General features: G+C 43.2%; 1 protein-coding gene across 1 annotated transcript in view; it reads right to left on the minus strand.

The window, feature by feature from the left end:
- PTGR1 (prostaglandin reductase 1) overlaps positions 1–14,104 on the minus strand; it is a 29,365-nt gene that overhangs the window by 2,439 nt on the left and 12,822 nt on the right. Inside the window, exons 5-9 of the mRNA XM_005684303.3 lie at positions 13,848–14,015; positions 9,706–9,823; positions 6,956–7,111; positions 3,723–3,831; positions 1,267–1,385 (exon numbers count right to left, since the gene is read on the minus strand). Of these exons, the coding sequence (XP_005684360.1) occupies positions 1,267–1,385; positions 3,723–3,831; positions 6,956–7,111; positions 9,706–9,823; positions 13,848–14,015 (670 nt within the window). The remainder of the gene's footprint in view (positions 1–1,266; positions 1,386–3,722; positions 3,832–6,955; positions 7,112–9,705; positions 9,824–13,847; positions 14,016–14,104) is intronic.

A 14,104-nucleotide genomic window follows, 5' to 3' on the forward strand; every position in this document is an offset into this window, starting at 1 on the left:
CCAGACAGTATCCAGCCTTGCAGGGTTTATTCTAAGAGAAATGGAGAGCTTTGTAGGGTTTTGAACATAAGAATGATTTGGTGTGAAGCTCACTCTGGCTGCTCTGTTGGGAATTGCCTGCAGGGTGAAAAAGTGAAAAAGCTGAATAGAGGCCGCCGCAACATCTGGGCTAGACAAGATAGTGACCTAGAAGGATGGTGGGAGTGGAGGAGGGGGACCTGGGCAGATTCTGAATGTATTTCCAAACTCGGGACACCAGAATTTCCTGACAGATTAGATATGTGTATGAGAGAAAGAAAGGAGTCAAAGATGATTTCAAGGTTTTCGAATTGAGCAACGGAAAGGATCACCATAACTAAGATGGTGAAGTCTGTACATAGAAAGCAAGTTTGGTAGGAAAAATCAAGACATATTTGGTTTTTAATACATTAAGACAGAGATGAAGACGTGTGCTACACATCCAAGTGCAGCTATTGAATGGTCCAGAGATCGGAGAAGAGATCTCGACTGGAGACAGATAGTTGGGAGCGATCAGCATTTTGGTGATATTCAAAGCCAAGAGCCTGGATGAGATAACTAAGGGCTGAAGAGAGTGTGGACAGAGGTGAAAAAAGGCCCAGGGACCATGTATTGGAAAGCTCTGTTGTTAATTTAGAGAGAAGAAAAGAAGCTAATAGAGGAGTCTGAGAAGGACCAATACAGTGAGGAAAACCAAGAGCCGAGGGAAGCAAGGAGAGAGAGTGATGCCCTCTGTCACCACTCCCTACAGCCAAGTGATGCTAAGAACTGACCACGGGAGTTTACATGTGAGGGGCATTGGCAACCTTGACAAAAGCAGTGTTGGTGGGATGGCGACAGTGCAAAACCCGACAGGCACGTTTAAGAAAGAGTGAAGAGGGACTTCCCTGGAGGACCAATGGTTAAGACGTCGCCTGCCAGTGCAAGCGATGCTGGTTTGATCCCTGGTTGGGGAGTTAAGATTCCACATGGCTCTCAGCCAAAAAAAAAAACAAAAAACCAGTATATTAAAAAAGAAAAAGCAATATTGTAACAAATTCAATAAAGACTTTAAAAACAGCCCACATCAAAAAAAAAATTTTTTTTTTAAATGGAGAGGAACTAGAGACAGTGAGTGCAAACAAGACTTCCAAGTGTTTCGTTATAAAAGGGGGAGAGTGCAATGAACCCATATTCACAGTGGAAGTGAAACCTGAAACCCCCACAGGGAAGGGCATCTGGTGTCACAGTGGCTCCGGGCCCCCTCACCTCTGAGACCCACTTCAGCAAGTCTCTCAGAGCCTTCTGGCGGACTTCTCCTTGCCAGCGGTAGACGACGAAGCCTTGCAAGTGGAGTTCCTTAATGATGATGCTTTCCGGGGACGGGCCTGTGAAGAGGAGGGCACATTTGAGCAGCAGGATGCAGGGAGGTGGCCATGATGAAAATGCGCAGGTACAAGGCATGTCAGCATTCCCCTAGTGCTCTCCTGCCCGTGTCCTCCACTCTTCCCAACCCACAGGGCTGCCCCCAAATCAACATGCACTCTGTGCAGGCAGAGTAACTGCCCCAAGACGTCCATGTCCTAGTTCCCAGAGCCTTTACTATGTGACCTTACATGGCAAAAGGGACTCTGCAGACAGGACCAAGTTAAGAATCTTTAGATGGCGAAATTATTCTGTATTACATAGGTGGGCTCACATGAGAGTCCTTGTAAGGAAGAAAGGCATACAGGAAAATTAGAATCAAGAAAAAAAATATGTGATGATGGAAGCAGGGATCATAGAGACAGAGGGAGATTTGAAGAATCAGTGCTGCTGGCTTTGAAGATGGAAGAAGGGACCATGAGCTGAGAGATGCAGGTGGCCTCGAGAACTTAAAAAGGCAAGGAATCTGAGCCTTCAGAAGGAAAGTAGCCCTGCTAACCCATTTTGAGCTCTAGAACTGTAAGAATAAATTTGTGTTGTTTCAAGTCATTAAGTTTGTGGTAATAGACAGGACTGAGCACAACTCACAGCTGGAAGACTCGCCCCAGCTATATTTCTCTTGGGTTAAGGAGTGGAATCCTCATCTCCTCATCTTGGAAGAGGATGAAATACTATCCCTGGGATTGTCCACGCTACTGGGGATGTCGTTTCTTTATTGTGAGCAGAAAACAAATATGGCATGAAAGCCGGGGGAAACAATTACTTGTCTCTGAGCTCCCCTAATAGTGAAACGTGTTAGAGTTCCTAGAGATCACCGGCAGGCGAATGTCACCTGCTTAAAGTGGAATGGACAACGCCAGCTGACATCTCACAACCTGTCTGAGCAGCTGAATTTCAAAAAGGCTAGATCAAGTTACTGTATCCAAAATATTTGGCTGTGGTCAGGAAAATGCACCCTGGAGCTCTGCTCAATTGGCAGGAGAAGGATTCCCCAGGATTCTAGCTTAGCATCAATTAGAAAAATATGGAGGAAAAAAAGCCCCTAATAAGCTTGCCCAGGGCACTTGGAGTGTCCTCTTTGAGCTTTCACAACCCAACAGGGAATCTACAAGTGATCCTTCCTCAGCCCCTTCGACTCCACCCACCTGTCTCCGTGCAGCTGAGGTGCTAACCAGCACAGCTAGTTTCTTCCTCACGAGTAAAGCCCATCATAGAAAGAATAACCCATTTATTTATGATTGTCAGGATCCTGATGGTGATCTGGATGATTCCTTTTTGGTTTTTCTCCTCCTCTTTTTTTTTTTTTGGTAACCACAGGTAAATCTGTAATCTCTTCAACAGCACAGAATCCTTGTAGCAGAAAGGGGTTCTGTATGAGGAATTCAGAAGATCAGCCTTTGTTTTGAGGCTGTCACTAATGCTTCCCTCGTGGCTCAGCTGGTAAAGAATCCACCTGCAATGCGGGAGCCCTGGGTTTGATCCCTGGGTTGGAAAGATCCCCTGGAGAAGGGAACAGGTACCCACTCCAGTATTCTGGCCTGGAGAATTCCATGGACTCTGTAGTCCATGGGGTCACAACGAGTTGGACGCAACTAAGTGACTTTCACTTTCTGTCACTAATAGGAAAGAGTCTCTGGTCCTTTTGCCCATTCATCTCCCCACCTTCAATAAGAGACCTGGGCCTGGAGGTGAGAGGGGGAGGTCTCAGCATAAGAGTGGAGAAGCAGGAGCAGAGGGCATGGCAGGGCAGAGGAGAAGCAAATCAAGGACATTCTAGGAACGCAGAGAAAGGACACTCCTTTCCCTTTTAGTGGAAAGTGTCAGTGTGGTGAGGCCTGGCTGTTCTGCTGCTCCAGGAAGCTCTGCCCACTACCGTCTAAAGGAAATGGCAGCCCGTTTCCCCTGTACCCACGTCAAGTCTACCCATCCCCAAACCTCCAGCACATCCCCAGTATCCTGAAGACCTCTAATATTTTACCCGTCAGACCAATGTGTTCTATTTCCAAATGAAATCATGACTTTTTACAACTTTGTAGAGAATAGTAGGTAAAAAAACTAAAACTTTTAATAACTCTGTTTTGTCCATATTTTCAGATCCTGTTCTTTCTCTATGTCAAAATCCAATATAAGCTGACTTAGCCCAAATATATACAATTACATATTTTTAGTTAATACCATTTAATCAAGAATAATAGGAAATCTTTTAAAATATTTCAATAGTCACTGGCCTGTACCATATCTGTGAATCATCTCTCCCTCCCATCTTTCTACACCTCTGATCGTGTGCATGAACTCATTACCTGGGGGAAGTGGTCCGGTTCTGTTGTACACAGAGATGGCCCCACATATAGCAATTCTTCCAAATTTCTTCATCTGGGTGATAACAGCATTGGAAAACTCTCCACCCACCTAGCAGACAGGGAAACAAAACCCAAAACCTTTAAATAAACCCTACCAGATTCAGGGGAATCATTAAGTCACAATCATCATTTCACAATACTTGTTTTAGCAGCAATAACACTTATTAAGTTAGTACGGCAGGGCTGAAAACTGAATTTAGAAAAAGACTTTTTAGAAACTGGGCATTTTTATTTGAATGTAGGAACACAACTTATACATTTTGCTTTATTATATTTTGGGGTTTTCTGGTCAGTTCAATAATCTCATTTTCCTTATCCAGAAGTATGGGAAAATAACTCAGAAGCCATATAAAGAACAAAGTTGGAGGACTCATAATTTCCGATCTCAAAATGTACTACAAAGCTATATTAATCAAGACAGGGTGAGAACAGAAACAGCTCAACAGTACTAAACTGAAAGTGCAAAGGTGAGCCCTCACATTTGTTGTCCATTGATTTCTGAGAAGAGCGCCAAAATAATTCAACAGGAGAAAAAACATCTTTTTAACAAATGGTGCAGAACAACTGTAGGCATCTACAAAGAAAAGAATGAAATCGGATTTCTTCCTTACAGGATGCACAAAAAGTAACTTAAAATGTGTTATAGGCCTAAATGTAACAGCTAAAATGATTAAGCTCTTAGGTAAAAAAAAACATGAGTAAACCCTTTGTGACCTTGGATAAGGCGAAGCCTTCTTAAACGTGACACCAAAAGCCCAAGCAACAGAATTTGGACGTCATCAAAATTTAAATACTTTTGTGCTTTCAGGACACCATCAAGAAAGTAAAAAAAAAAAACAAACAAAACAACTTAAAAGCAACTTACAGAATAAGAGAAAATATTTGCAAACCATATACAGGAGGTATTTTAGTTAAAAATGTACTAATATATTCCATATTTGAGAGTTGGATTACTTGCTACAATTTATTTATAACTCCAGAATCAATATTCAGAGCTTTCTCTGGTCATTCACAGACATAGTTCCCAGCTAAGGTCAAAAAAGGCCAAGGGTCTGCTTTCTTTTTTCATCTCTCATGCAGAGATTATCAGAAGATGATGACAGTAGGGGGCAGTGCTGAGTGGTTTAAGAAGCTCCAGTTCCGAGGCCGGTTGGATGGGGTATGAATCTCAGCTGTGGGAGGATTAGTTGTGGCAGAGACTCAGACAAGTTACTTAACACTTTTTAACCTCACTTAAAAAAAAAAAGAAAGAAAGAAAATAGAAGCTACGAGAAGTACTTAAGATCATAATCCATGTAAGATACGTGCATGTATGTGTATGCTTCCAGTTGGACCAATGGTTCAGTGTTTGTGGCAACTTTGTAGAATATAACAACCAGGAATACTGAGAATTGACTGTATCTGATAAGGGACTTGTATCCAGAATATATTAAAAAAACTGACAACAGATAACCCAACTGAAAGTTGGTGAAAGATTTAAGCAAACATTTCTTCAAAGAAGACATACAAATGGCCACTAAGCACATGAAGAGAAATTCAATATCATTAGTGACTGAAGAAATGCAAATGAAAACCTCAACGAATTATCACTCCAAAGTCACTAGAATAGCCACAATCAAGATGACAGATAATAAATATGGTAAAGATTTGGGAAAACTGAAACCCTCGTGATTGCTGGTGAGAATGTAAAATAGTGCAGCCATGTCGCAAAATAGTATGGCAGTTCCTCAGTCACTGCAGATGGCGACTGCAGCCATGAAATTAAAAGACGCTTACTCCTTAGAAGAAAAGTTATGACCAACCTAGATAGCATATTGAAAAGCAGAGACATTACTTTGCCAACAAAGGTCCATCTAGTCAAAGCTATGGTTTTTCTAGTAGTCAGGTATGGATGTGAGAGTTGGACTATAAAGAAAGCTGAGACTGAAGAATTGATGCTTTTGAACTGTAGTGTTGGAGAAGACTCTTGAGAGTCCCTTGGACTGCAAGGAGATCCAACCAGTCCATCCTAAAGGAAATCAGTCCTGAATATTCATTGGAAGGACTGATGCTGAAGCTGAAACTCCAATACTTTGGCCACCTGATGCAAAGAACTGACTCGTTGGAAAAGACCCTGGTAATGGGAAAGATTGAAGGCGGGAGAAGGGGATGACAGAGGATGAGATGGTTGGATGGCATCATCGACTCAAACGACAGGAGTTTGAGTAAGCTCCGGAGTTGGTGATGGGCAGGGAGGCCTGGCGTGCTGCAGTCCATCAGGTAGCAAAGGGTTGGACTGACTGAGCGGCTGAACTGAACTGATGGCAGTTCCTCAAAATGTTAAACGTGATGATACCATATGACCTGACAATTCTACTTGTAGTCAAGAGAAATGAACATTTATATCCACACAAAAACTGCATATGAATGATCAAAATAACCTTATACTTAATAGCCAAGTGTGAATGACTCATCTGCCGTTCTACTGATGGATGATTGATAAAACGTGATGTATCCATACAATGGAATATTTTGGCCATAAAAAGCAATGAAGCAACACTGAAAATCAACTACATTTCAATAAAAAAATGTATAAAAAGGAATGAAATACTGATAAACAGGCTACAACATGGGTGGATTTTGAAAACATGTTAAGTGTAAGAAGCCAGTCACCAAAGATCACTTCAGGGGGACTGACTGCTACTGAGCACAGCATTTCTTTTAGAGTGATGAAAATGTTCTAAAACTGTGCAAAGAGTTGTACAATTCTGTGAATACCCTAAAAATTATCAAGTCTTATACTTTAAATGGGTAAATTATATCTCAGTAAAGCTGTTTTTTATTTTTTTTGTTGTTGTTACATGCCTTCAAAAATTTTTTAAAATTATTTATTCATTTGGCTGCACTGGGTCTTAGTTATGGCATGTGGGATCTGTAGTGGTGGCATGTGAACTCTTATCTGTGGAGTCTAATTCCCTGACCAGGAATCAAACTCCCTGCACTGGGTGCAGGGAGTCTTTGCCATTGAGCCACCAGGAAAGTCCCAATAAAGCTGTTTTTTTTTTTTTTTTAAAAAAAAGGGCATATGGGCTTTCTGCATATATTTTTAGATGGAAACTCTAGATGTAGATTTCCTGGTATAGTACTTTGTTACTTTGTTAGTAAGTCAGATAGTAAGTCTAATTTATACTTACATTATCAAAATAACAATCATAACCCTCGGGAGCAGCTACTTTCAGAGCTTCTTCCAAAGACTTTACTGTTTTGTAGTTAAAGGCAACATCAAATCCATGCTTTTTAAGCCAAGCAACTTTTTCATCAGACCCTGCTGTTCCAACAACTTTGCAGCCCTAAATGGGGAGAAAAATGGTAACCATTTATAAACCACAACCAGGGCCAACTATATCCTCCTAGACTGGAAAAGCCAGGTTCCCCCAGAACACCCCCCTAGGTAGTGAGTCACATATATAATGTCTAGGTCTATTGACCCTAGAGGTGAGATTAGTCCCTTAACTAGCCTATGATACAACCCAAATGTAACTTCAGCTTGCCTCTGCCCACCCAACAGATCCGTCCTACGTTTAGGTGGTTGGCAGCTCTTTTCAACCTGCTGGCTTGACAGCCTACTCATCTGACTCTCCTGTTTCTTCATGTTGGGGCTTCTTGCTTGCAGTGACTTCCATGCTACCTCTTGGTGCAGTGGCACTTTGGACGGTAATTTTGGCTCAGCCCTGTAACTCTCACATCATAGAGAGACCTCTTGGTAACTGCCCCATATTCTGTGATTTAGCCCAAAGCGTTGGACTAGATGCTGCCTAATCATAGAGGAAGTAGCGTGCATTCAGCTTGAGAATAGAGATTATATTGGTAGAAAGTTCTATTCTGAATGCATCGTGAAGACCAGAATATCAGCCTCTGTTCACTTTCACCTGGAATGGGTACATACATGTATGTATCTGCACAAACAGCTGCCATATAGTTTTTCCACTCATTCCTGATTCAAGAAGAAATGATTTTGCGCAGTCTCTATCCTTGGTCCTTGTTCCTTCTAAACATACACTCTCATGGGATGATCTCATTTATTCTTACCACCTCACTGCCACCTTCCTGCAGATGATTCTCTTGTCTCTTAACTGCAGCCAGGCCTCTACCCTAGTTCCAAATCAGTATTTCTGAAGACCTCTACTAATCTACACTTGGATAGCCCGTGGAGTCTCGTAATCAGTGTGTCTGAACTGGAATGTATTTTTTCCCTTGCTTCTTACTTGGTGTTCCTCCTCTGTTCTCTATTGCAGTGAGTGATACTCAGTTACCCAGTTAACCAGACCTGACACACATGAGTCGTAGGAGATGCTTGCTTTCCGCCCTCTTCTATCCACATCCAATCACCAGGTTTTATTCTTTTTCACCAAATATCCTTAAAAGCTACTTCTGACTTTCTGTCTTCACTCTCAGTCTATCATAATTTTCATCTGGATTACTGTAAGAGCCTCCTAATTTGACTTCTTGTTCCTAGCATCATGTCCCTATGAACTGTTCTCCTCCAAAGGCCAAGGTGATTTCTCTAAAATGAAGGGTTAAGCATGTCACTCCTCTAAAGATTAAGCACTGACTTCTTAGCATAGCAGTCACTAGTGAAGCTTCTAAAAGAACAGGTTTAAGGATAAGTCCTATCAAACTTTTGAAATAAAAATTCCTTTTAAAAAATTATTTTTTTAGCCATACCATGTGGCGTGAGGGCTCATACTTCCCTGACCAGGGACTGAAGCTGCATCCTCAGCAGAGAAAGCACAGGGTCCTAACCATAAGGCCATCAGGGAATTCCTCCCCTCAAAAAATCCCTTAAAACTTTAATAAAACATTTACAATTTGAATTTTGGAAATATTACTAATTCATTTTATAAGTCTAGTGTAACCCAAAGCTAAACACTGATATGTTCCAAACTTTAAACCAAACTCACCTATGAGTATAGATGCAAAAATTCTATGTATAATGTCATTAGATCAATTCCAAAAGTATAAATTTAATATATACCATAGGTAAATAAAGATTATTCCAGAATGCTATTATGGCTTCAGATTAGGAAACTAACATAATTCTTTAACTGCAAAGTATAATAAAATTCAACATTTATTCTTATTTATTTACTTATTTAAATAAATTCCTGCAACCACTATGATAGCCTCATCTATTTGTATTCCAAGTGCCCATCAGCACTGGATACCAGCCTGAACACTTGGCTGTTGGTCATAGCCCTGTACTCATCTGTATTCTCCCTAACTCTTTCACTAGAAACTAGGCCCTGAAACTCGGTCCTACATCCACCCTCTGGCAAAGGATCAGCCAAACCAGATCACCTTGGGACATTTCTATAACGTGGTACATCCTGACCACATCTGAGCTGCCTGATGTCTTATACTCCCACCATCAGATCAGATCTCTTGAGCACAAACACCTGTCTGTAACAGAGCCAGTGTTTCCAAGGCCTGGGTGCCTCCCATGAGTTAGTTCCCAAGCTAGGGCCCCACTGCTCTGGGCTGACTGCAGTAAGCTTTGAAATGGGACCATAGGGGCAATGACTCTTGGTTGGCTGATCAAGTCCCTTCTTCAGTTGTTTGGGGCAATCACAAAGAAAGGAGATTAAGCTGTAAGAAGAAACATTCAGTAAAAACTACGAGAATAGTTCACAAACTCACTACTGTAGCAAAGTCCATTCCTGACGCAATACCTGCAATGTTATCAAATAACAACGTTCAGGTCATCATTGCTGCACCATTTTCCCTGTTCCCCCCATTTCTCAGTCATTCCCAATATCCAACTTCTACAAGAGGTCAACTAGACCAAACTCCCGGAGGTGAGGCAAGGTCTGCTGTGTCCACTGCTACATTCCCAGTGCACACTGTGGGTGTCAAGCGAGTGGTTGTTATGGAGGAAGCCACTTACCTTGAGCTTAGCGATCTGCCCCACAACAGAGCCCACTGCCCCTGCTGCCGCACTAACCAGCACTGTTTCTCCACCCTTCACTCCGCAGATGTCAAGCAGGCCAAAGTAGGCTGTTAGGCTGAGGGAAGAAAAGCAAGACTATGTGGATAAATTTGTTTCTTTCCTCTGTATCTCATTTATTTATCCCTGAAGACCTTCTCAGCAGCCCAGTGCCATGGGTCCAGGTAAAAGACAGAAAATACAGGAAATGGATAGTACCAGCTACCAATGGTCCACTTCCTCCTTCTTTACCTCTAGGAGAGGAACAAAGATGATGGGAACTATGGATGCAACAGTGAGGTGGCTCAAAAAGAGCAGTGTCTTGTCCATCCCCAGGCCAGGTTTCAAGGGTGAAGGAAAATTGGTTCCCCTTAAACCTTAGGGATCCTAGAACAGACAGCTTATGCCTCATTCCCATGTAAGTTCTAGGGAGATGATGAGCTTTATGGGGAAAGCCTCCATGTCGTCATGGTGCCCTAGTCCCAGAGCAGAGATGACTGTGTGTGGATGGTATCTAGGCCTGAGGGGGTCAGGGAGAAACACATTGAGTTTCCCATGCTCTGAAGTGTGAGGAAGAACTCCTACAGTTCCCCCATCTTGTTTGAAGTGAAATGCCAAGGTCAGCTGGCAGGGAAAGAACTAGTGGGCCTGCAAAGACGCAGCTCAGACAGCACCAATGGGGACGACGTGAGGAAACCACCACGCCTCAGTAGAGTCCCAGCTCAGAAGGGACGTGGCTGAGGACTCAGTCGGAAAAGTTACGCTTTGAAGTCTCAAAGCATAAGACTCATGACCAGCATAAGGCTAAGACAGATCAAGAGCAAGAATTTGTCCCCACCCCTACTAGCACTGGGTTTGTGTTAGCCCCAGGAGCCTTGCATCTACCCTAGGGAGAAGACAAAGGAAATTGTAGTATGATCCTGAAATGATGTGAGAAATCACTGGTTTGACTAAGGTTTATTTTACTATATCTGCTGGAGATAGAAATGAAACACAGGAGTAGAAAATTTTCAAGTTCTATTTTTGTACCCCTGAGTCTGAGCCCATGAAACCTGTTCCATCATGGTGATTGTGGAGCCACTGGCAAAATTTCAGACAGATTCTTAGAAAGTTATTTCTGTGTAAAACAAAGCTACACGCTGGCATAACTTAAGCTTACTCAGCCTCTGATTACATTTGAGGGCCAGATACAGTTGGGCATTGAAGGGAAAGCAAAGAAGGCAGACAGCACTTTTTCTGAGGACCCAAATATCTAAAGTCCCCTTGACCCAGTGCTTTTCAAAAGATAGATGGAACAACCATCTGCCTCAGAATCAACTGAAGTTTTATTAAAAATTTAGATTCCCAGTCCCACTGATTTCCGGGATATGGAAATCTGAATTTAATAGGACTCTAGGTAATTCTTATGAATGCATACAACGGGGAACCACTACCTTAATGGACGCTGATTCCAGAGTGTACGGATGAGTTAGCCTAACTCCCAGAAAGAAGCAGAAGGTATATTTCAGATAGGGTCATGCCACCCACAACAATCCTTAGGCCCCCCTCCCCCAATATCCCTTCTAGATATTTGCAAAATCAGCCTTTAATTAGATATACTGTCTTAAGACATACAAGGTCTTTCCCAAACATCGTCTTTTAAAAGTAAACTGGAGAACTTCCCTAGTGTGGCAGTGAATAAGTATCCACCTGCCAGTGCAAGGGACATGAGTTCAATGCCTGGTCTGGAAAGATTCCACATGCTGCAGAGCAAGTAAGCCCGCGCACCACAGTTACTGAAACCCATGCGCCACAGTTATTGAAGCCCATGCACTCTGGGGCCTATGAGCCTCAACAAGTGAGGCTCATGTGCCTAGAGCCTGTGCCTCACAACAGGAAACGCCACTGCAGTGAGAAGCCCATGCACCACAAGGGACAGCAGCCTCCACTTGCTGCAACTGGAGAAAGCCTGAGGGCAGCAACAGAGACCCAGCACAACCGCCCCCCCACCAGAATTAATTTAAAAGTAATAAAAAAGAAAAGAAAACTGGAGATAAGATGGAGAAGCCAACAATAAAGAAATCCTATAGGGAAAATTTAAGGTATGCTTTGGATGAAGGGTGACTGGATAGAATCAACATGTTGGAGAGAAAAACACTTAAACTCAGCTGAAGAGGAAGACAGAGGTCCCATTGACAGAAATAATGCAATACTTTGGGAGGATGTGAAATCTTTGGAGCCTGGACAGCTGAAAGTCCCTAGGTTTCAAAGTTCAACTTCTTTCATAAATTAGCGGAAGTTCCTGGATTCTGGAAGTGTTGACCCATCCTGTTGGTAAGCAGCTCATCTAGGCAAAAATTCTCAAAGTATGGGTGATGTATTGCTAGGGGAGGCTAGAAATGTGACTTGTATAACCCCTCCCACTCAGTCTTTGAGAACCACTGTATGAAGTTGATTGGAGTAAAAACATACTCCTTAAGGACTTGAAACAAGTGAATGAGAAATATACCCACAAATGAATAAATTGTCTTCTGTTTTAGAATTCAAATCTCCTAATATTTTACAAATTACTTTCTCTCCAACTAAGTCATTGGAGACTGACCCTGTGGTTTCCTCGTGTCTGCCCTCACCCCTGTGCTCCTACCCCTGGGTCACAATTTAGAGAGAAGGATGGGTAGAATAACAAGGTGAGAGGAAGTGCCGTCACTGTAGAGGGTACAGGCCAGGCAGGAAAGATCGAGAAGGGCTGTCATTCTGTTTAGTGCCCGCTATTTGCATGTAAGAAGGCATTGCTAAGTCACTTCGGTAGGGTCTGACTCTTTGCAGCCCCATGGACTGTAGCCCACCAGACTCCTCTGTCCATGGGATTCTCCAGGCAAGAATACTAGAGTGGGTTGCCATGCCCTCCTCCAGGGAATCTTCCTGAACCAGGGATCAAACCTGCGTCTCTTAAATCTCCTGCATTGGCAGGTGGGTTCTTTACCACTAGTACCACCTGGGAGGCCCAAGAAGGCATTGGTGCTGCTGCTGCTGCTGCCGCTAAGTCATGTCAGTCGCGTCCGACTCTGTGCGACCCCATAGATGGCAGCCCACCAGGCTCCCTTGTCCCTGGGATTCTCCAGGCAAGAACACTGGAGTGGATTGCCATTTCCTTCTCCAATGCATGAAAGTGAAAAGTGAAAGTGAAGTCGCTCAGTCGTGTCTGACTCTAAGGATCCTCTAATCTCACAATGTTGTCTCTTGACTGTGGTACTTCTGAGGAGTTCAAATTCTGAGTGTTACATGAACTTGAGATGTAAGGGATCAGTTATGCAGGAGGCTGATTCATTCAATGAAATGAATAATACTTCATTCTCTAGAAGTCCTCCAAAAGGTTAAAAAGGAGGGCAGAAGAGTGGGAAGAAGGAAAGAAGGAAGAAAAGGATCACATAACTTAGAGAAACTCTCCAGCCTAGAAAAGTTTTGGGGACTCTGAAAGGAATTCTGTCAACCTTACTTCTCCAGGGCATGAGAAGAACCTTGAGGTGCAGAGAGCAGCTGGGGCTTGGAGAGCAGACACAGGATGAACTGCTCAGGAGTCTTCCTGAAGGCCAGGCCAAGAGACACTGGGCTATTTTAAAGCTATCCACCCTGAGTGACTGTACAACAATTGTGATTCATCTCAGTTATTAAATTTCAGATGCCCTGACACCTCTGGAAACTCAGATGTTGAAAGGTGGTGAGGAATCAGAGATGATACAGAAAGGCCAAGGTACACTGAACTCTCTCTCCCTTTTAAGCTCTGAAACAGAGGCAGATGAGTGAGAGGTGAAGGAAGACCTTTCCAGGGACTGAAGGAGCTGGTTTCTTTGTGTCACCACTTGCCGGAGGCTTGAGAGGGACCGTGCCCCCTGCTGTTCCTCACTGTCACTTCTTCCTTGTACCTGAGCCCGCCTCTCTCCCCTTCAGCCCCAAAGCGAATTCCAGCCCCTCTTCTTCCCTTCTTAGTCCCATCATCCTCTCTAATCCACTCCTGAGCTTAGAATGCCTCAAGTCTCTTCTTGTTAATCAAGCTCTGGACCAACCATTTTGGGAAACCAAAACGTCAGGGATTCAAACGATTGAAATATACCCATGAAACTCACCCGGGCATGCCAACCGTTCCCAGAGCCAGAGACAGTGGTAATGTGTCTGGCCACTCTGCAAGCACCTTTTCCAGTTTTTCCCCATTAGAAATGGAATGCGTTGTCCAGCCAGAAGGAGCCACCACAATAGTTCCTGGTGGGAAAGCTGCATTTTTACTTTCCACAACTCTGAAAGAGAAAGCACATTCAGATGCATGAGATCCCTTTCCTTTCAAGGGAGTCTGGATGCTGCACAGTTAGTGTCCACAAAGGGGCAC

This window comes from Capra hircus, chromosome 8 (genome assembly GCF_001704415.2).
Source record: "Capra hircus breed San Clemente chromosome 8, ASM170441v1, whole genome shotgun sequence".
Lineage (NCBI taxonomy): Eukaryota > Metazoa > Chordata > Mammalia > Artiodactyla > Bovidae > Capra > Capra hircus.